Source organism: Barbus barbus (genome assembly GCF_936440315.1).
Source record: "Barbus barbus genome assembly, chromosome: 41".
In the NCBI taxonomy this organism is placed as follows: domain Eukaryota; kingdom Metazoa; phylum Chordata; class Actinopteri; order Cypriniformes; family Cyprinidae; genus Barbus; species Barbus barbus.
The window spans coordinates 6,124,828-6,145,770 of NC_136719.1; the positions used below are offsets into that span (position 1 = coordinate 6,124,828).

Below are 20,943 nucleotides of genomic sequence, written 5' to 3' on the forward strand. Positions count from 1 at the left end.
CATAAAAATCGACCAAATCGTGCAGCCCTGTTTTAGACTTTTTCATGTGTATTCCTGTTTTTTTTCATCTCTATAAACTTCCATTTCTTTAGTATCTTACTGTCTATCTGTCTTTCTTTTCTTCCTTGCTTCTCTCAGGCGGAGGAGAGAATGCAGGGCGAGGTGAGTGGCTGTCTTTCTCTCTGATTTTCCCTCTCTGTCATTCAGAAGTTAATGACAGTCATATTGATAACCTCTTTTTGTCATACATGTTCTCAGAGATCATAACAGCTGAAGTCAGCTAATGTTAGGAGCTAACAAACTAACACACTGATTCAAAGCCTTTAACTGCCATTAGCTCTTCAGAAGGCTGTTATGAGATTCCTCTGCTGTGTTTTTGTCAAGTGGTGTTTCATTCAATCATGACCAACTGTCTCTGGGCTCAAGGAAATCAGTCGCTAACCACTTGCCACATGTTGGTATTAATAATTGCCTGCATGTTCTGTGTTTTATAACTATAATGTGAATGTCTATTCACATCAGATGGGATAAAACAAACACCAAATAATAAAAATAGAATAGAATAAAAATAAAATATTAAATAATTAAAATAAAGGTAATTGTCACATTCAAAATATATGTACTGAAAAATACTTTGATATCTAAATTAAGTCCAAACATTTTATTGAGCATATAAACAATTAAGAAAATTAACTTGCTTCAGAATTAAAAAAAAAAAAAATCCACTTATTTAATGGAATTGATTTATTTTTCAATTGAATGCCACATTTTTGTCATTTTATATGAAACTTGAATAACTTTCATTTATATTAATAAAAATAATAAACACATTTTCAGCATCCAAACAATTAAGAAAATGTACCTTGATTCAGAATAAAAAAAATAATAATTAAATTGTAATTGCTAAATTTGTCATATTAATAGAAATTAAAAGAAAAAAATCTTCAGCATCCAAATAAAATTTGAAAATATAAATTAATCTATACATTTATTGAATTGCTGAGTTTCAATTTATTTATAACTCAAGTATAATGTCATTTATATAAAATATTTATATCTATACTCTGTATCTACAGTAAATTATCTTTTAATTAATATTAATAAAAATAATAAAACTAATATATAAAAAAATATTTTTAAAAATTGTATTCAAACAATTTAGAAAATAACAATCCTTTGAAAAAAAAAAAAGATGAAGAAAAATAATAAAAAAAGAAATTTTATACATTCAGATTGCTGTATGAGCTTTTAGACTTGGCTTATATAAATAAAGTTTTAGTATGTTATCGTTGTGGTGCTATTGTTTCATATCTTGATGTTTCGTGATGCATCTACTTGATCTATGGATGCAAAATGAAAGTGTCTCACCAAGTTACTTCGAAAACTCTCTTAGAGAGATGGAAAAAAATTGTACTTTGTGAAGTTTTGCATTCCAAGCCCGAAGGCTTGTAGTGAGTCTGATTTTTCTCAGTGTGTGTGTTGTTCTGGTCTGCTGTGCCTCATAGTATGTGAATATACTCACCATTTGTCTTTCTGTTGTCTTCAGTTGCATGTATAGAGTTTATAAGCCTGCTCCAAATAATATAAACAGACACAGTTGCTATTGGGAGTGTTAAATATCATCTGTCACAGTTTTCCAGCAGCTGCAGTGAGCTTCAATTCCTAGAGCTTCAGCAGTTCAGTCTGACTGCAACACTGTAATTTAGGAAAAACAATTTAGAGATTTATGTCAAAGTAAATAATGTGATCATTAGAGGAATAGTTCACCAAAATGAAAATCGTCATCATTTACTCCTGCAATGATCATGCATATCCCGTAACGTCAATCCTGTATGATTTGCTTTCTTCCCTAGAACACAAAAGCAGACGATCAGTAGAATGAGTTCCTCTTCAGGAACTCTAGCTCCGTCTGAAAACGCTTAGGGAACGCCTTCAGCGTCAGGTGGGTGACATCACGGGCGGGTTTCAAGCTGTGTGTTCCTCCCTGCTCTCGCTACATCACGAGCGGGGATACACACAGTTTGTGTGGTCTGCCTGGATGCGAGGCATGCAGAGTCGGCTCTTGAGGGAGCTCACACTGTGAGCGGCTTCCGCTACGCATGCTTCGCTCCCGGAGGGCTCTCTTCGAGAAGGGAGCCTTTGCGAGTGTTCCTCACGGTGCTGGCCCCGCTGCTGCCGAGGCAAAGCGGCGGCTGCACTTGTGGGGCTCACAGGCTGATCTAGCAGAGGGAATGGAGACGGGCGAGTCCCTATCTTCTTTCTCGCCTGCCAGATCTGGTGCCCTCTCCCTGGGTTCGGAAGCCCGTTCCGCGGTTTCTTCCCCCCGAGGTGAGGCCTTGACGCTTCATCTCTCTTCCTCCGAGGAGGTTGATGTGGTGAGCGTCGATGAGGATTCGCCTCCTCAATCGCCCCAGTATAAGAAGCTGTTGGAGGTGGTTACTCGAGCGGTTGCCAAGCTAGACATCGACTGGCCCGCCGAGAAAAAATCTGAGCCGCAGAAAAGCAGGTTAGAGGAGCACTTTCTGCGAGCGAGGCCACCACCTCCACATCGGAGCCTACCGTTTTTCCCCGATCTCCACACTGATCGTGGGTTAAACAGTTCTCATCCCGCCTCTTCGTCCCGCGTCTGATTACTACGGTAATGTGGGGGGACTGAATGAGCACGGATACAGAGCGATGCCACGGGTCGAACAGACGCTCCCGAGCTATCTGTCGCCCGGGGTTGCATCGTCTCTGAAGGCTCCTGCTTTGCCCACCAAACCGCTACGTACTACATCTGCGTTGGTGAGCAAAGGGTATGCGGCAGCAGGTCAGGCTGGTTCGTGTCTGCACACAATGTCTGTGTTACAGGCGTACCAAGCCGAACTGCTGAAAGAGTTGGATGAGTGCGAGGAGTTCAAGGCAGATGATATTTCAGAACTCAGGAGGACCGCTGATTTAGCTCTCCGCGCCACCAAGGAGACCGCCCGTGCCATTGGGCGCTCCATGGCAGCTATGGTGGCAGCGGAGAGGCATCTGTGGCTGACCCTTTCTGATAAGAAAGAAGGTGAAGCAGATATGGAGAGTGGTGAAGCAGATATGGAGAGTGTTTAACCAGGCACAGGTGGACCTGTTTGCGACTATAGAGTCAGCTCAATGTCCCCTCTGGTTCTCTCCAACTCCTCCAGCTCCTCTAGGACTGGATGCTATGGTGCAGACTTGGCCGAGGCTTCGTCTGTACGCTTTTCCCCTATCGCTCTGCTCCCGGGAGTTCTGGCGAGAGTGCGCCGGGACGAGGTCAGTCTACTACTGGTAGTGCCATTCTGCCCGTGCCGAGTATGGTTCTCGGACCTGATTTCTCTCCTTGATGTCACTCCATGGGAGATTCCCGTCAGGGGAGATCTCCTCTCACAGGCGGGGGGCACAATCGTCCACCCTCGCCCGGAGCTGTAGGTGTGGCCACTGAGGGGGCACAGCTCATAGCTTCCGGGTCTCTCAACCGAGGTTGTCGAGACCATCCTCCAATCCAGAGCTCGTTCTACGAGGAAACTGTACACCCTGAAGTGGACACTCTTCACTTCATGGTGCGGAGACTGCCAGCTCGACCCAGTTAACTGCCCGATTGGTACAGTGCTGGAGTTCCTGCAGACCCGTTTCTCCGCAAGGTTAACCCACTCCACCATTAATGTTTACGTGGTGGCTATTGCGGCCTACCACGCTCCGCGGTGCGCTGAGACTGAGGCCACCGGTACGTTCACGTGCCCCCACGTGGGACCTGGCTGTGGTACTAGAGGCTCTTTGCAAGGCTCCCTTCGAGCCCATCGAGGAGATATCTGATAGACTCCTCACTAGTAAGACTGCCTTCCTTCTGGCTATTTACTCTCTAAAGAGAGTTGGTGATCTTCAGGCCCTTTCAGTGGCCCCTTTGTGACTTTGCGCCCGGCATGGCCAAAGTTTTTCTCTACCCTCGAGCAGGGTATGTACCTAAAGTTCCCTCTGTTACACCACAGCCCATCGTACTTCAGGCCTTCTGTCCTACTCTCTTCAGGGAGCCAGACCAGCAGAAGTTTAATTGTATGTGTCCAGTGCGAGCACTGGGCACGTACATCCACAGAGCTGCCCTGTGGAGAAAGGCGGACCAACTGCTTGTGTGCTATGGTCCTCCTAAGAGGGGTCTTCCTGCTACAAAGCAGGAAGGTGGATAGTGGATGCGATTAACACTGCCTATGAGTCCTCTCAGCTCCCCTCGCCGATGGGAGTCAGAGCTCACTCAACCCGAGGTGTGGCGGCCTTCAAGGCCTTCCTAGCAGGTGTGTCTATGCAGGACATCTGCAACGCTGCTGGGTGGTCCACGCCTCTCACTTCCATGAGGTTCTACGACCTAGACATGCGAGCCGCTCCGGGCTCTTCTGTTCTCTCGTCCTAGTACACACTGGGCAGGGACTTGTCAGTCTGGCGGCGTGGGTATCTCGTTCCCTAAGTGTTTTCGGACGCAGCTGGAAGCTTCGGGCTCCGCCGCACGTGCTTTTAAAGCTTCCTGGTCGTGACGTCACTCGCCCGTGACCCCTCCCCTTCCATTGGACTGATTGTACAGATGATTCAGAGCGTGGTTATGCTGAAGGCGTTCCCTAAGCGTTTTCGGACGCAGCGTATCATTCCCTTCAGGGAACCATGGTTACATGCTTAACCTGAGACGTTTTTTCTGCTTTGTTCTGCTTTTTTTATTTAGTGGAATTCAATGGCAAGCTCAAAAATGACAGTATAAAAGTAGCTCATACGAACTGCACAAATGAGAAGAGAGAGCTTTTTTGGAGAACATTTTCAGTCAATTAATGACCATTTCTCATATAAAGCTATAATAGGACTTCAGAGTCAAAGTATGGTATTTTTACTTTCCTGTTTTGTCATTTTTGGAGCTTGACAGTCCTCAGTAGTCTTTCTGTTATTCTGAGGAAAGAAAGTCATATGTCTGGAACAACATGAGGAACAGTAATGATGGGTGAACTGATATTTGGGTGAACTATTCCTTTAAATTTGATGCAGCTTTATGCATTGAATTATATGTGGGTTAATAACTTTGTGCGATTCTTCACAGCAAATTCGTAAACTGAGGAGGGAGCTGGAGTCTTCACAGGAGAAGGTGGCCAATCTGACCTCACAGCTGTCTGCTAATGTAAGTGTACATACGAACACACATACTATTTTTTATGTACAGTAAACTATTCAGTCTATTCATTAGAGTCCTGAAAATTTCAGTTTCCACAAAACTATTTTATCAACATTGACAATAATCATGAATGTTTCTTGCACAGCAAGTCAGCATATTAAAATGATTTGTGACACTGAAGACTGGAGTGATGCTGCTGAAAATTCAGCTTTGCATTACATTTTACAATAAAAAATTTTACAATTTTTTTTTATTGTATTATCGCAGTTTTACTTTGATCAAATAAATGCAGACGTAGTGAACTTAAGAGACTTCTTTTAGAAACTTACCAATCTTACAACCCCAAACTTTTGAACAGTAGTGTTTTTTTGTTTTGTTTTTAACATTCAATCATTATTTAATATTACTATAATTATATGGTGGTCACATGTAATGCAATTCAATGGATTCTTTTTTTATCTATAGGCCAACCTGGTGGCAGCGTTTGAGCAGAGTCTGACCCTCATGACCTCTCGACTCCAGAACCTCTCCTTCAGCGCTGAGCAGAAGGTAAGATATTCATCCTTAAAACAAACAAAATCTCCTGCAATCATCTCAGTTCCACCATTTACGAGCAACATTTCCACCATTTATGACTTATTGGTAACAGTTACAGCATTAGATTTTCACATAGTGATGGAGCAGGATCCTTGATCTGCCAAAACCAGTATAGTTTCTCTACTAACGACTTCACACAAGCACACTAGAGCACCAAAACCAAACCTTTTTGAAGCTGTAAATAGCACAAAAGATCATTAGAAAATGTTTTTCAAATTATTTTGTCTTCAATTATTTGTCTTCAAAATATCATCTTTAATTTCCCATTACTTGATATTTCTTTGTAATTAATTTGGAAATATTCTCGGAATAGTCAAAATTGTGAATTCTACATTATTTATTTCAGTGCAGTACCATGTTTTAAAAAAAAAAGAGAGAAAAAAACAAACCGTTTTTTTTTTTAGGGATGCAACGATACATTTTTTCAGAACTGATCCGATCCCGAAAATTCTGAGTATCTGCCGATACCGATCCAGTCTGATACCAGCGCAGATTTTTTTTTTTTATATCGATGTAGAATTTCTATACTTCTGTGTGTTTACCTGATCATCACTCTTATTAAACACAATCTACTACATATAGATAACTTAATTTTAATGAAAAATAACAAATAAAAAAATTATAATAATCTATGACAAAAAATACTATTATAAACTAGGTCAGTGGATAAGCGCCAGCAGCAGTGGATAAGAGCAGCAAAAGATACTCTAGAAAAATCATGGGTGCACAATAATTTTATAAAACCTAGTGAAACATTTTTATTTACAAATAAAAGTGAATAAGTGTAGGACTAAATCTGGTTAAATGGTATACATTGCTCTTTGTATTATTGTAAAATACATTCTTGAAAAAACAAAGCAAATACATTTATATATAAATATATACTATAAAATTAAAAGACATTTGTTTTAAATCTATAGCACAGTAATGATGACAGCAGCATATGATAGATGGGACAGAACAAGAAAGACTATTAATAATTTCATTGCGCAAATGTACAATACGAAAGGCTCCAATACAGAGTGGCACAAAGCGCTTATGCGCATCCCGTGATATTGATGCGTAGTGTATTAAATCTGTGCGTTAGTTTATCAAGCCTTTTCTTTTAGCAGTTTTAAACCTCAGTTACTGTGCGCTCTTGAAGAGAGTTTGATTCTAGCAACCGAACGTGACACGCAGTTTGAATGGCTTGCTTAGTTGGGGACACTATTCAAACTTATTGACACTTTATTTTCCTTTTTTTTATATATTGTGCAGTGTTTATATTGTGGACACAATTTGCATTGTAAAAAGCGCTATATAAGTAAAGGTGACTTGACTTGACTTGAATGCTGAATGGAGGATGACAGACAGACGCAGCGGAGAGAAGAGTTTACCTGAACTTGAATTTAACGACTTAAATATTCATCTGTACCTCAGATTAAATTTTGGAACAGCTTCAGAACACTAGAAATATAATGCACGGAAATGTTATGGTGCTTTATAATGTTTTTGTGTCTTTAGTGGGGCTCAACAATAACACAGAATAGTGTACGCACAATATCGAATTTGGATCGGTTTCGTCTGACCGATACCCGATTCGCAAAAAATGACCGTATCGGAGCTGATACCGATACTGAGTATCGGATCGATGCTTGCCTAGGTTTTTTTTTTTTTTGGGGGGGATTTCTAATTTCTTTATATTATTTGACCATGTGTTTGAAACATATTACCTCTTATCTGTCCTTTTACCACCCATATTTGGATCAATACATGTAACTTCACAGAGTCACAGAGAGCCAAAGAGCAAATTTGGATCAAATTATGACTGAATGGATGTTGGGGGTTGCTGGCTTTAAATTAGTGTCAAGGGGTCACTGCGTTTATCTGTGCCATACTCCAAAATTTGGAGTTCATGATTTGCCTTTGGCTAAATTAACGCACATACAGGAGGGTTTAGAAGTGCAACACTGACTTTCATGCCACATTGCCCTCTGTGAAAGAGGCAGCCGGTCTAGAGAGCTTACGCTGCGAGGCAGTGACCCGGATTCATGCATTCATTATAGTGGCTGTGACCCTACGGATCATTTCAGTGATTCAGAGAAAGCACATGATGTTGAGGTAACAGTGATGCACAGCTGGAGGACCTTTTGTCGACGTCCCTGTGGCTTTGTCTGCCGTAAATCTCATTGGTCAAGTGCAGGCAGTAAATCACTGTGGAAAGCAGAAGTTAACCTACATTTGTTTGGAAAACCGTCAGTAGCAGCACTTTGGGGAATGCCGTTTCAATGTTTTTGCTTTAAATGGATAAACACTAAATCAGTGGTGTAGTCTACGTGATACGCAGGTATATGGCGTATACCCACTAGCAAAGGTAAAGGATTTTCATATACCCACTTAAAAAAGCGTAAAGATATGTAACATCTTTGTGACAGAACTTTCACACGTTCGTTCATAAATTCACCCAGTCTGTGTTGCGGTCAAAGCACTGAATTTTTGAAAATCACGCTGTGTTTATGTTGATGACCAGTGCTATTGCGCAACTCTTTCATTTCAACTTGATGGCTGAAGCCATCCTAAAAATGCACCACTGCTGCGCGTTGCCATGAAAGCTTATCATTTGCACGCGTTTTTATGCCTTGCCCATTTAAACATTTTTTATAGAGTTTATAAACATTCAAACACAGGAGGACGTGGAAAAACTCAAAAGAGAACTCGCGCGCTGTGTTCGGTGCGCACATAGAGAGCAAACATAAACTTAAGTGAACTTTAACAGTTGATCTATATTTAATTTATGCAGTGAAGATATGCAATGCTATTTTATATTTGATTATTCGGTTACTGTACCTGGACACCTACAAACTTTAAAAAAAATTTACATTGTGTAAATAGCACAAATAAATATATAGAACAAACTATATTAAACTATTTCAAACAGGGCCCACAGGTACAACCTGCAAACACCAGCTATGGCCTGGGAGCAGTGACAAATCAGTCAATTCTCCCAAGCATCTTTCACACAGTCAACAGTATGTTGACTTTCTCAGGCCAACATAACTAGCTAATAACTTCAGTAACATTAGTGTGCGGATCTATGAATGCAGGAGAAGGGGAGAGATAACACAGATATGTGTGCATCTGTGTACAGCAGTTAAACTGAATACAATGTTTGTATCTCCTTGTTTCAGATGATGAGAGAGATGAGAACTCCTGACCAGCCTTGTGGACTGAAGGTCGGGCTAGGGAACTTAAAAACAGGCACTGTTAAATGTGCATTGAAAATTGCCAGCTGATAAAACCTGTGCTGCAGGGACCATATTCAGGAAAAATGTAGCTCTTAACTGGCTGAGTTAAATGATTAACACAGTAGAAAATCAGTCCAGTCTCCCCAGCTATAAATGTAATTGGCTGTCTTGTGTTGCTTGTACTAAATTGACATGATGATATCACATAAGCAGTCTTTCAGAATGATGTCAGTTACATGTAGATCCATACTGTACAAATTAGTGAGTAGTGCTTATGGGGTGTCACTTTGGGATGGAAAAATCATAATATACTCACTAAAAAAAACTAGACCTCACTATTGGACTAAATACATCTGTGTTTTTTCTCCATAGGACGGTCAATTACTGGACCTAAGAGAAACAATCGAGAACCTAAAGACCAAAAACATGGAGGCGCAGGCCGTCATCCAAGTCGCACTCAATAACCCAGATGTTGCCCCCAAAGGTGAAGACAGCAAACATGTACCTCAAATTGAGTTTTAGCTAAATATACGATGAATGTTACCAAACTAACGCTGTTTATTTCTTCTCTCAGAGTTGCGAATCAGGAGGCAGAACTCATCCGAGAGCATCTCTAGTCTGAACAGCATTACCAGCCACTCCAGTGTGGGCAGCTTGAAAGACGACGCCAAGAAGAAGAAGAAAAAGAGTTGGGTAAGTGGAAAAAAAGAGCCTAAGATTGAATTTTAGTGACTATTATTATCTGCTAGCGTAGCACATAGCCATTCTTCTTCTTTTGTAAATCTCTAAGGTCTATGAGGTAAGTTTATACGTATCTCTGAGGGAATGTTCCTCATCTGTTGTTTCAAACCACTCTACAGTAAGGTTTTCATCGGTGCAGCTCCTCTGACAGTCACTGCCGCTTATACTTTCATGTGTAAAATATTATATGTTACATTAAGAGGTGAATTCACTAAGCAGGATAGCATAAGTGGTTGACCAATAAATCGCCAATGCAGATATTTGTCATTTTTAAATACTGGCATCAGCCATGCTCCACAGATTACTTTTTTTATTGTATTTTTTATCACATAAGACTTCTTTCACATTTGAATTTTTAAACAATAGTAAAAGTTAAATAAACTTTAAATGAATAAACAAACATTTCTTATATTTGTGAATTACTTCAGTGTATTTTAAGTTCTCTGTCTTTCTCTTGATTTCTCTGTAGTTACGAAGTTCTTTTGGCAAGGCATTCAGCATTAAGAAGGGCACTAAAGGTGGCTCCATGTACTCGGATATTGAAGAGATTGCCACTCCAGACTCTTCTGCACCCAACTCGCCAAAACTGGGTCATGAAGATGAAGAGAACCCACCCACTTCCCTCCCATCCAGCCAATCAGCCACTTCCTCTGTGTGAGTAAAGTCCTCATGTGCCAATCACATTATCAGGTGAAAATCAGGCAAAAGTGGGCAATTTTACCTTGGAAATGCAGCAGTAATTGGCCTATTACACACTTTAGACTACTTTTAAGTGTTAGCACTTTTTAAACAGTAATGACATTGCATTCTAACAGGATCCATGAAAGTAACGAGGAAAATGAGAGCGATGAGAAGATGGTGTCAGATCTGCGGTCTGAGCTGTGGGAGAAAGAGATGAAACTGACGGACATTCGGCTAGAAGCGCTGAGCTCAGCACACCAACTGGAGCATCTACGAGAGACCATGAACAACATGCAGGTCAGTGACAAGTTCAGTAATATTTTGGTGTTAAGGTGCAGTCACATTTACCTTTGCTCTGCAAATTTTTATGGGCAAAATACAGTCATTTCGATAGGAATCTACGCGATTGGGAATTACACATAAGAGCGATAGATTTTGCAATGGGTTCAAGTTGGTCATGTGAATTTGTCGCACTGACCAACAGAAAGCTAAGTGGTTTGAAAGTAACTTCTGTGTGAGCATACATCACTACTACACTATTGACAATAGACAATGGATATATTTTGCCTGTGAAATTTCACAAATAAGTGAAACGTTACACTAGAACCGTGCATATCTTCACTGCAGTTCATGACTTTGAAAACAAAATTTTAATCAAAATCTCTCATTGTAGAGGATGGTGGAGAGTCTGAAGGCAGAGAACGATCAGCTGAAAACAGGAAGTGCTCCATCATCCCTTGTCCTTCCTTGCGGCCCACCTTCTACTTCCACCTCCCAGCCGTCTGGTCTGGCCAGCCTTCTAAACTCCAACCAAACCAAACCACCCATGAGCCTCACCAAGTCCTTCAGCCTCAGCCTCAATGAGTGCTCCAACACTGGTGAGTTCCTGTAGATATCATACTTAAACATAAAAACTTGTTGGTTCCAAGCATTGCATCCCATTACTAATCTGGCGGATTGAGTTTACTATTTTTTTTTTTCTGTCAAGCAGACATTGCTCCTATGGAGTTACTGAGCCTGTCATCTCAGAGGGATGAGGTGTTTACGCGTGTGGTGGTCCGTATAGCTGACCAGCAAGTGTCCAGAGAGGTGAATACGTGAAAACATATTGCAAATGGCTTTACATACATGAACATTAGATCATATGCACTAAATAAGCAAACTGATGTACAATCAGCAGGTGAGGCAGCAGGATTTCTACATCGGCTCTGTGAGGATTCATGGGAAAACTGAATGGTCTATGTTAGACACGGACATCTCCACAGCTTTCAGGGTGAGATCTCATTCTGTGCTGTAAAGACAGCTAAAAATGTTTAAATATATGCAAAAAAGGAAGATCGTAATTTTACAATCATAATGTAGTATGCGAAATATGTATGAACAAAAATCTAATAACGTTTTAGCATGCAAATAATACCATGTCATTGCTGTTGATATATGATGGCAAACATTTCAAAAGTCAATAGGGGATTTTAATAATAACTCTTGGAATATTATCAAAAGTCAAAAGATTTTTTTTCTTCTTTATTTAAATTTTTTTGAAAATGATTTTAGATTTATTGTCAATTGCTTTAAATGTAATTGTTTATTTAATTGCTATTTTCAATTGATCTTTAATTAATTAATTGATATTTTTCAATTGATATTTAAAATATATGTGTGTGTGTGTATGTGTGTTTAACATATGATAGATAGATAGATAGATAGATAGATAGATAGATAGATAGATAGATAGATAGATAGATAGATAGATAGATAGATAGATAGATAGATAGATAGATAGATAGATAGATAGATAGATAGATAGATAGATGTAAAGTAATGTATTTAATTATAATACTTAATGAATCTAATTTGTTATTTGTATTTGTACATCAGGACTATATTTTGCAGGTGGATCCCAGTGCGAGTATGGGACTGTCTGTCGACTCTATCCACAGTTACAGTATTAATCAGAGCTGGAGGGTGCTTGGAGCCGAAGCCCCAGAAAGTGCACCCTGTGACTGTTTAAAAAAGGGTGCCGGACTCGTCACTGTCGCCCTCAAAGGTGAAAAACTTACACTTTCAACTTGTCATACACAGGGACAATGTGAGGTGTCCTCACTGAAAGTGAAATTCTGTTCGAATTGACAAAATCACAGGCATCAGAACAGATGCTGTGCTTCATTTGCCTTGTAATGTTAGAATCTCTGACTTCCTCTATGAAAAAAGTGCAGTTCTCCATGGCACTTGTCACTTACCTCTGGTTAAACTAATCTCGCTCTCTTCCAGGTTTTAAGGAAAAGTGTGTGGACAGTCTGGTGTTTGAGACGCTCATCCCCAAGCCCATGATGCAACACTACATAAGTCTGCTTCTGAAGCACCGACGGCTGGTCCTGTCGGGCCCCAGTGGCACGGGGAAGACCTATCTCACCACCCGACTGGCTGAGTACCTACTAGAGAGGAGCGGCCGTGAGCCCGACCCTGGCCTTATCACCACCTTCAACATGCACCAACAGACCTGCAAGGTGAAGCCTAGAAATCACACTTCTCCGGAAACACTGACTGGTTTGGTGTGACCAGCAGTTTTAAAGCCTCATTTTGGTCTTCTCTTTGTCAGGACCTGCAGTTGTACCTGTCTAATCTGGCCAATCAGATTGACCGAGATTGTGGCACTGAGGACATTCCATTGGTCATTATCTTGGACGATATCAGTGACGCATCTTCCATCACTGACCTGGTCAATAGTGCACTGACCTGCAAATATCACAAATGGTGAGGAAGCTCCTATGTTAAGGACGCGATATTGTATTGTATGTTGTATCTCTTAAAAAATGTATTTGCATTACAGTAATGAGAATGTGGTGGAAAATATTTTTAATTGTCATTTAATTAATGTTACATTACAAAAATTCTTAATGATACAAAAAATTCAAATTTTATTTTTGCAAAATATAATTTTAAATATAATTTAAGGGAAAAATGACCTGGAAGTATTTCTTGACAAATTTTGTGAGATTCACTCTTTTACAAGTGAGTTTTTTTGTTTTCATTTTTAAAATTTAGTTTTCTTGGGAAGTATTTTTCTAGGATATTATATTTAATATATTGGTTATTTGTTTCAGTCCTTACGTCATTGGAACCACCAATCAGTCTGTTAAGATGTCATCTAATCATGGCCTGCATCTCAGCTTCAGGTAAGTTCCTCATTTCTTTAGCACTGTTTCATTCCAGTTTGTAGATTGTGGTAAAACATATTACATATTTATAAAAATATATTTTTGTTTTAAATCCCATATCAATATTCCAACCATTTGTAATTTTCTGTTTGCCTGAAGAATGGTCACCTTCTCCAACAACGTGGAGCCTGCAAATGGTTTCCTAGTACGTTACTTGCACAGGAAGTTGATCGAAACGGAGGATGAAAGCTCAGTTCACAGCGCTGAGATGCTGAGGGTTCTGGATTGGGTGCCTAAACTCTGGTATCATCTCCATACCTTCCTGGAGAAACACAGCACCTCAGACTTCCTCATAGGTACAGCTTTACGTGTTCTGAATGTCTGTTTTACACAGTGCTCTTCAGAACAAAAATAAATAAATAAAAACTTATTTAACCATTTATATTAGCAAATTTATCAGAACAACTTTTCAAAGGTTAGGTTATAACCTACAGTAACTTAAGTTTTGGCTCCTGTCTTTGCAGGTCCCTGCTTCTTCCTGTCTTGCCCAGTATCATTAGCAAAGTTTCGCTTATGGTTTATTGACCTCTGGAACCAGTCTATTATTCCTTATCTTCAGGAGGGAGCTAAGGATGGTGTGAAGGTAAGCTGATTACTGATTACTGAAGCAGATATGTCTAACCCTGCTCACGGATGGCCACCATCCGTGAGCAGTTCAGCTCCAACACTAACTAAACAATTCAAGCTCTTCTGGATCACTAGAAACCGTTTTGGAGCTAGATTATGCAGTAAGATGGTCATCCTCATAAGTGACCAAACTGAAACACACTTCATAGGGAGCAACTTTCTTGATGGTTACTCTTGTGCACCATATAAAAAGTGCAAGAGACTCAACTTACACTCCCAATTGATTTCAACAGCTGCTAATCTAACAGCTTTATGCTTTTAGGTAATGATTTCTAATTAACCTTGTTTATCCATCTACATCTTGGTTTTCTAAGGTTTCTCTGTCTTTCTTTACTGACCTTTTATCATTGGTGGATAATACTGTTTAAGCTAGTTTGCAGGTCATTGCTGGTGTGCTTAGCCTGGTCAGCCTTGTGTGTTTTTTTGTTACTACAGGGGTTCACTAGTAAAACATTTTAGGCTGGTTTAAGAGTTTATTCTGCCTTGAGGCCAGGACACACCAAGCTGGCCATCAGCCAATGTAAGGCCACTGGCGAACATCTATGGGGCTAGTTTTTTGGTGTATTTGGTGTATATACACGTCGGCTCTCATCAGGCTAACATCAGCGGCATTTTGCCCAATTCAACATGCTGAATCGGTGCCATAGCCATCAGAGAGTTTGAGAACTCTGTATTGTTCTGTAATGTTACGTTATCTTACCTGAGCATTCCAATATGTGAATATTTTCATAACAACATAGCTGCTTAAAATGATGAAAGTTATCAGCATAACTGATATTCAAAATGGTAGCAAGCACTGCTTTGTTTACATTTCATATGTCTGTGTATATCTTGTATATCTTTGTTTCGGTTTCTCCTTTCGAATGATGAATAGATGCTGATATAGACAGTTAAGTCCTTCCATGCAGGTGTAGTCTGTGCGGTGTGTTGAAGCATAGCTTTTTGGTCCAGACACAACAGTGACAACAACATCGACTTTAATTGCCATTAGTTCTTTGAAGTCGGCTTGGTATGTCATGGCTTTTACATTTTAGCCAAAATGAGGCAAGAGCTCATCTGTTGCTAAAAGAGTTGCGTTTTGGTGGATCATATGACTTATTATGTGTTCTCGAAGTGCAGTGGAGCCTTGAAGCTCAGTCTCTGCATTGATATATTTCAGGTCCATGGTCAGAAAGCAGCATGGGAGGATCCAGTGGAGTGGGTGAGGGATACGCTGCCCTGGCCTTCAGCTCAACAGGACCAGGCCAAACTCTTTCACCTCCCTCCACCAACCACTGGGCCCAATACTGCTCCAACTCAGCAGCCCAGTGACGAAAGGGACACGTCCAACAAGGACACATCTCTGTCCACATTGGAGTCTGATCCACTGGTGAGTGTCTAGTACAACTACACCTGAACCTTTGTAAACAAATCTGCATGTGTTGTGACAAGCTGTACTTGTTCTGTCCCTCATTCAGATGGCGATGCTGCTGAAACTCCAGGAGTCTGCCAACTACATCGAATCGCCCGAACGGGATATTTCTGGCAACCCCAATTTCTAGGCTGAGCTGAAAGACTCGAGAGTTTATTAATGGCTAGTGCTGTTACAAAACACTGTTCTGTACAGCTGATTTGCACCTCCTGTCTTCAAAAGGCTTGTGGGAGATGAGAAGAGGAACTCTCAAGAACATCCATGTCAAAGCAGACAGAACTCTAAGTCTGAAAGAAAAACATAAGAACTGATCCTGCCAGATCTGAGCGAGAATCTTTTTTGCACTGTTGTCTTAACCAGTCCTTCCTTTGCTTATTTAACCTGCAAGTGGCATGGCAATACTTGCAACTGGGGATTGTGAAGATTGGGGATTGAAATGTTCTTGTCTATCATACTGGGAACAAAATATGCTCTGCAGTTGTTTGATATTACTTTTGCTTTGAGTAATATCTGACCATATGGACCAAAAATATATTCTTGTTTGCAAAAGTACCTACACTCCATCCTCAAGATCAAGTCGCTTGAACTCTGTTACATTTAGACCAACTCGCATGGATCCAAAATGTAATGTACAAGATGGTGCTTAGAATTCAGCCTTAAATGATGTCCCTCCATATATCATAAAGTCAGTTCCATAGAAATCAGAATATTACTCTATATTACCTCACAGTTAAGGTGCAGTACATACCCATAACCAGGTTGCATTCATTCCTATAAAACATGCAGACATCAGATAGATGTAGACTGTAGATCTCTGAGAGGTTGCACTTTGATTCATAGCTTTCAATCAAGAGCACTGACTGGTTATTCGAGATTCGTAGGTAGTTCGCTCCAATGGTGAGTTGCAGCAACAAAACAACCAGAAGTTGTGAGAGTTTGAGGCGACATGAGCGATAAAGACTGTTGGCAAAGGATGAATTTCAATTATATGCAAATATATACCAATATGAGAACATACAATGAAGCTCATGTGATCTACCGCCTGATATTGTTGGTCATTTATTGCCTACAAAAGTTGCTGAATTAAGGTGGCACTTGGAGATGCAGCAAAGCTGGGGATGACTGCAGTAGGGTTCATGTGATCCACCGCCTGATACAGTCGGAGGGCGACCTCAGGCGAATAAATAGCTGTCAGTTATAACAAAGGTGCTGTTACTGGTGCATGGGAACAGTATGCAACATCTTACTTTCAGTAATTGTTTATGTGCGTCCAGTGCTTTTGACCTTAAGGCACAGATATACTTCATTTTCCATGTTTTGCTCCATCTCACGCGCCGTTGAGCATTCAAGCCCTTCAAAGTAAACTTGAGCGTTGTGACTGTGAACATGTTCTAGTGGGCCTTCAAGCACTCAAATCTCTTCCACAATTGCTATTGTCCATGCACAATTCCATGGCAGGCAGACACAATAAACGGGCTGCACACGGATGTTGTGCACAGACAAGAATTGCATAACATGGACTGTGTGAGCCGGAGCGGGACACGGACAAGGGAAGTATACTTTCGGCTTTAGTTCCAGAACCCAAGGTGCTCATAGATTATCAAGAAAATCAAAGGCTTTGTTCTCACTGACACCCCAAACCCAATTCACTTGGCTTTGTACTGATGTAGCAACTAATGTAGGCCCTGTTTCCACCTGGCATTAATGTGTTTCAAATCTCTTGTGACCTCTCGTTTTTGCATTTTGTTGAGAACCTCCCCTTTTATTTTGGGATACTCAACATCTCTTTTGCAAGAGTGCCAAGTGCGGCACACAAATACTATTGAATGAAGGAAAGCGTGTTGTGCAGCTTATGAGCGAGCAGGAATGGAAGCAAATGAAAAAGATACAGATTGCAGCTGCCAACACCATGAAGTTTGAATTACTTATTTTGGTGCAGTTTCTCTCAACACGTCCCAGAACAATCAAGTTTTAGTTGAGCGGGTGGCAAGAAGGTGATGCTTCACTTCAGTTCGGAGCACATTCAGGACAAATAAGGATTAATTTGGTCACATGCATTTTTGACTATCTCTGTATGTGGTTTCAGTGATCCGATCACAGTTTTAGACCATGTTTACACCTGCATTTAGTGCCTAACACTTGTGATTGGATCACCAAAAATGCATATTAATACAAGGTGGAAACAGGGCTGTAAATATACTGGATTTTTACTCCACTGCCTGAACAAATGAAGCCAATTTGAGCTCCTGCCAAATAAGATGCAGTTAGATTGGTTTTGAAAACACATCAGGATTGTTTGCAGTGTGAACAAAGCCAAAATGGTTTAAACAGTTTATGTCTGTAGGAGGTTTAGTAATTTATGTTTGGCTTGTGTTATGTCTAGAGCTTCAAAGCTAAATCACATCAGTGTTAGCTCACGGTTTTACACACACTTATGTCCTTTGGTTATCTGTAACCATGTAGCCAGTTTTGGAAATACATCATTTTTTTTCTGGTCATTTTAAGTCACAGGACAACCCCTTATCAGGGTATTTTACAAACTCTCAAATCATTCCAGTAATAATTGTAATAATGACAGAATATCTTGTGATTCAACACACCCTAAAAAATATCAATGGTGGATTGTAACTCATTAATGCGTTTGCTATTGGCTGATTACAGGTGCTCCAGAACTGTATGTGCATGAAAGTTTTAACGGAGGAAAATTATATCGAAAAAAGGCACCTTATCATGAGACGCCAAAGGATGTGTTGGCAACCAGTCTACAAGAGCATCTTTTGTGACCCGTTTCATAGATTACCAAATTGAAACTGAATTTCTCATGTACATGTACTAACCGGTTAGTACTAGCGCTATAGCAATGTCAGATGAAACATAATCTGAGAATGTAAATTGGATCAAAACTTCAGTTTGCCAACACACCTAGTGCTCTTGATGATGCTTGCTGACTCTTGTGCTCGTGTTTACGTGTCCTGTTATTGTCAGACGTAGCTCTCCAAATGAATAACCAGAGGAGCATTTTTTAAAGGTATTTTTTGTACGTTTTTTTTTTTTTTTTACTAAAGGATCCGAGTCTGACATTTGTAAATAGATTTTCAAAAAAACTGCCAAAAAATGCAAACAAAAAAGGTCTATGGTAGAACAAACAGAGCAAGGCTAAAATATAACAACTACTGTATAACTGAATGTGTCTGGTTATATATACATTACAGCGAGGATCGCAGTCATCTCTCACTTATCGCCTTTCCTGTAGAGACAAGTTAACTGCCACAAAGTAACTAGATCATGTTGCCTGTGTACGTTATTATTCACTATAAAAGTGTCCTCTGTATTCTCTTCCGGTTCGTACAAGGTATTGAATGGCTTTTGCGATTGAGTTGGCCATAACAACGCATTAAAAAAACAGTAAAAAATAAGTGGCAGCGGTGCTTCAAATCACACAAGTACCTCAAAATCTGTCTTAACAGCTCATCGTATGATCATAAACTTCCCTTAATCGTTTAAGGATAGTTTGGGGCTTTGGGGAAGATTCCCCGGTGTTTGTCATGAAAATGTGCCTAATATAAGCCAACTCGTTGGACATTGCAATACCTAAACTATTATGTTTTGCAATGGATTGTTTGCTGTGGAGGATAAGAATGCGAGCGAACGTGTTATCCTTTTTTATGCTAGCTTATAAAATAACTTTGAGATTTGAGCTCGCCAGTAGTCTCGTTTCCAGATGTCCTGGAAATTGAGGCTGCTTTGCCAGCTAGCACAAACTAAAGCCATTTCCCACTGTCTCTTCTCGTCTCACAGATATAGTTGCCATCGGAGTACAGTGTGCTTTATCATATCTGCTGTCTTGCATATGAACTGATACAGTTTGGACAACTTAAAATGGAGTGTCTAAATTTCGATTAATTTATTCATTATTTTTACTGTTTTACGAATAACAACGCTAAATGTTCAAGCAGGCACAATAATATTAGAAAACCTGTGCTTTGTAAACTATTTCCACTTGTTTTAGATTAAACATGTTCAGTATTGTTTAATCAAAACAGATTGATTTGTCACTATGCAGCGTTGGAATAACATTGTAGAGTTGAGTTGTTAGTACCAATGACAGATAACAATGGTATATGTGATAAGCTAATGTGCAGGTTTGATGGTGTTTTAATGTTGATGTGTATCACCATTGTTTGTCTGGAAAAACACATTGGACCTACCTGTCCCAGCGGGATTTTAAACAAAAACTGTTTTTCTTTCTCGTCTTCTTCCTCTTTTTTTTTTCTTGCTTTCTTTAAGAAATATTTCTATTTTGTATAGAACATTGCAATTGTAAGCATTGTAAATAGTAAACTCATCTGCGACCACAATCACAGTAAAATATGAAAAGATCCGGCCCTATGATGATACACCTTTTGTTATTGTTTGTTTTTATTATTATTTTTTGCAAACTGTCTGCTGGAAAGGGGTTATAAAGGCATGTGCTGATCTGAGAGGATTTATTCCATCAAATATTCACTCATGTTTCCAATAAACTCGTGCCATAGTTTTGTGCATTATTTATTTATTTTGTGTTATTTGGTAATTATTACATAAATGTAATAGAACATGACCGCTAATCACTAAACTTTATCACTGAACTTCTCAACTCTATTCTATTCTTTTTTTTTTCAGGTTTGTCTCCATCTACTGCCTGAATTTTGTAACTGCAGTATGTACTGCACTTTGTATTTGCAATTTTAGACGAAAGAGGGCGCCAAAGTTTAAAAACTAGGATTAAATTAAAGACATTAAGAAGTTATATTAAAAATGAGAACGTTCAAGTAAAATTAGAATCAGAAATATTTTAACCCTAGACACTAGACACTATTAGAGTTTTATTAATATTCAACAATTAGTTTTTAGATTTTTTGTTTTAATTTTTATATTGTGTAGGGTTATTTTAAATATACATTATCTCACAGAAGTGAGTACACCCCTCACATTTTTGTAAATATTTTATTATATCTTTTCATGTGACAACACTGAAGAAATGACACTTTGCTACAATGTAAAGTAGTGAGTGTACAGCTTGTATAACAGTGTAAATTTGCTGTCCCCTCAAAATAACTCAACACACAGCCATTAATGTCTAAACCGCTGGCCACAAAAGTGAATACAACCCTAAGTGAAAATGTCCAAAATGGGCCCAAAGTGTCAATATTTTGTGTGGCCACCACTATTTTCCAGCACTGCCTTAACCCTCTTGAGCATGGAGTTCACCAGAGCTCACCAGAGGCTGACCCCCCACCCCTTCACCTCTGCAGCAAT

The 20,943-nt window shown here is 39.7% G+C and overlaps 1 protein-coding gene across 1 annotated transcript in view; it reads left to right on the forward strand.

The window, feature by feature from the left end:
* Nucleotides 1–20,193, forward strand: part of LOC306860317 (neuron navigator 1-like) — a gene marked incomplete at its 5' end in the record, with an annotated part of 140,624 nt that extends 120,431 nt beyond the window's left edge. Inside the window, 18 exons of the mRNA XM_079401954.1 lie at nucleotides 139–162; nucleotides 5,075–5,152; nucleotides 5,612–5,695; nucleotides 9,340–9,451; nucleotides 9,542–9,660; nucleotides 10,178–10,362; nucleotides 10,524–10,686; nucleotides 11,063–11,267; nucleotides 11,381–11,478; nucleotides 11,570–11,662; nucleotides 12,268–12,436; nucleotides 12,661–12,896; nucleotides 12,989–13,143; nucleotides 13,494–13,565; nucleotides 13,707–13,903; nucleotides 14,072–14,190; nucleotides 15,394–15,603; nucleotides 15,692–20,193. Of these exons, the coding sequence (XP_079258080.1) occupies nucleotides 139–162; nucleotides 5,075–5,152; nucleotides 5,612–5,695; nucleotides 9,340–9,451; nucleotides 9,542–9,660; nucleotides 10,178–10,362; nucleotides 10,524–10,686; nucleotides 11,063–11,267; nucleotides 11,381–11,478; nucleotides 11,570–11,662; nucleotides 12,268–12,436; nucleotides 12,661–12,896; nucleotides 12,989–13,143; nucleotides 13,494–13,565; nucleotides 13,707–13,903; nucleotides 14,072–14,190; nucleotides 15,394–15,603; nucleotides 15,692–15,775 (2,403 nt within the window). The 3' untranslated portion in view covers nucleotides 15,776–20,193. The remainder of the gene's footprint in view (nucleotides 1–138; nucleotides 163–5,074; nucleotides 5,153–5,611; nucleotides 5,696–9,339; nucleotides 9,452–9,541; nucleotides 9,661–10,177; nucleotides 10,363–10,523; nucleotides 10,687–11,062; nucleotides 11,268–11,380; nucleotides 11,479–11,569; nucleotides 11,663–12,267; nucleotides 12,437–12,660; nucleotides 12,897–12,988; nucleotides 13,144–13,493; nucleotides 13,566–13,706; nucleotides 13,904–14,071; nucleotides 14,191–15,393; nucleotides 15,604–15,691) is intronic.
* Between the last annotated feature and the right edge of the window lie 750 nt (nucleotides 20,194–20,943).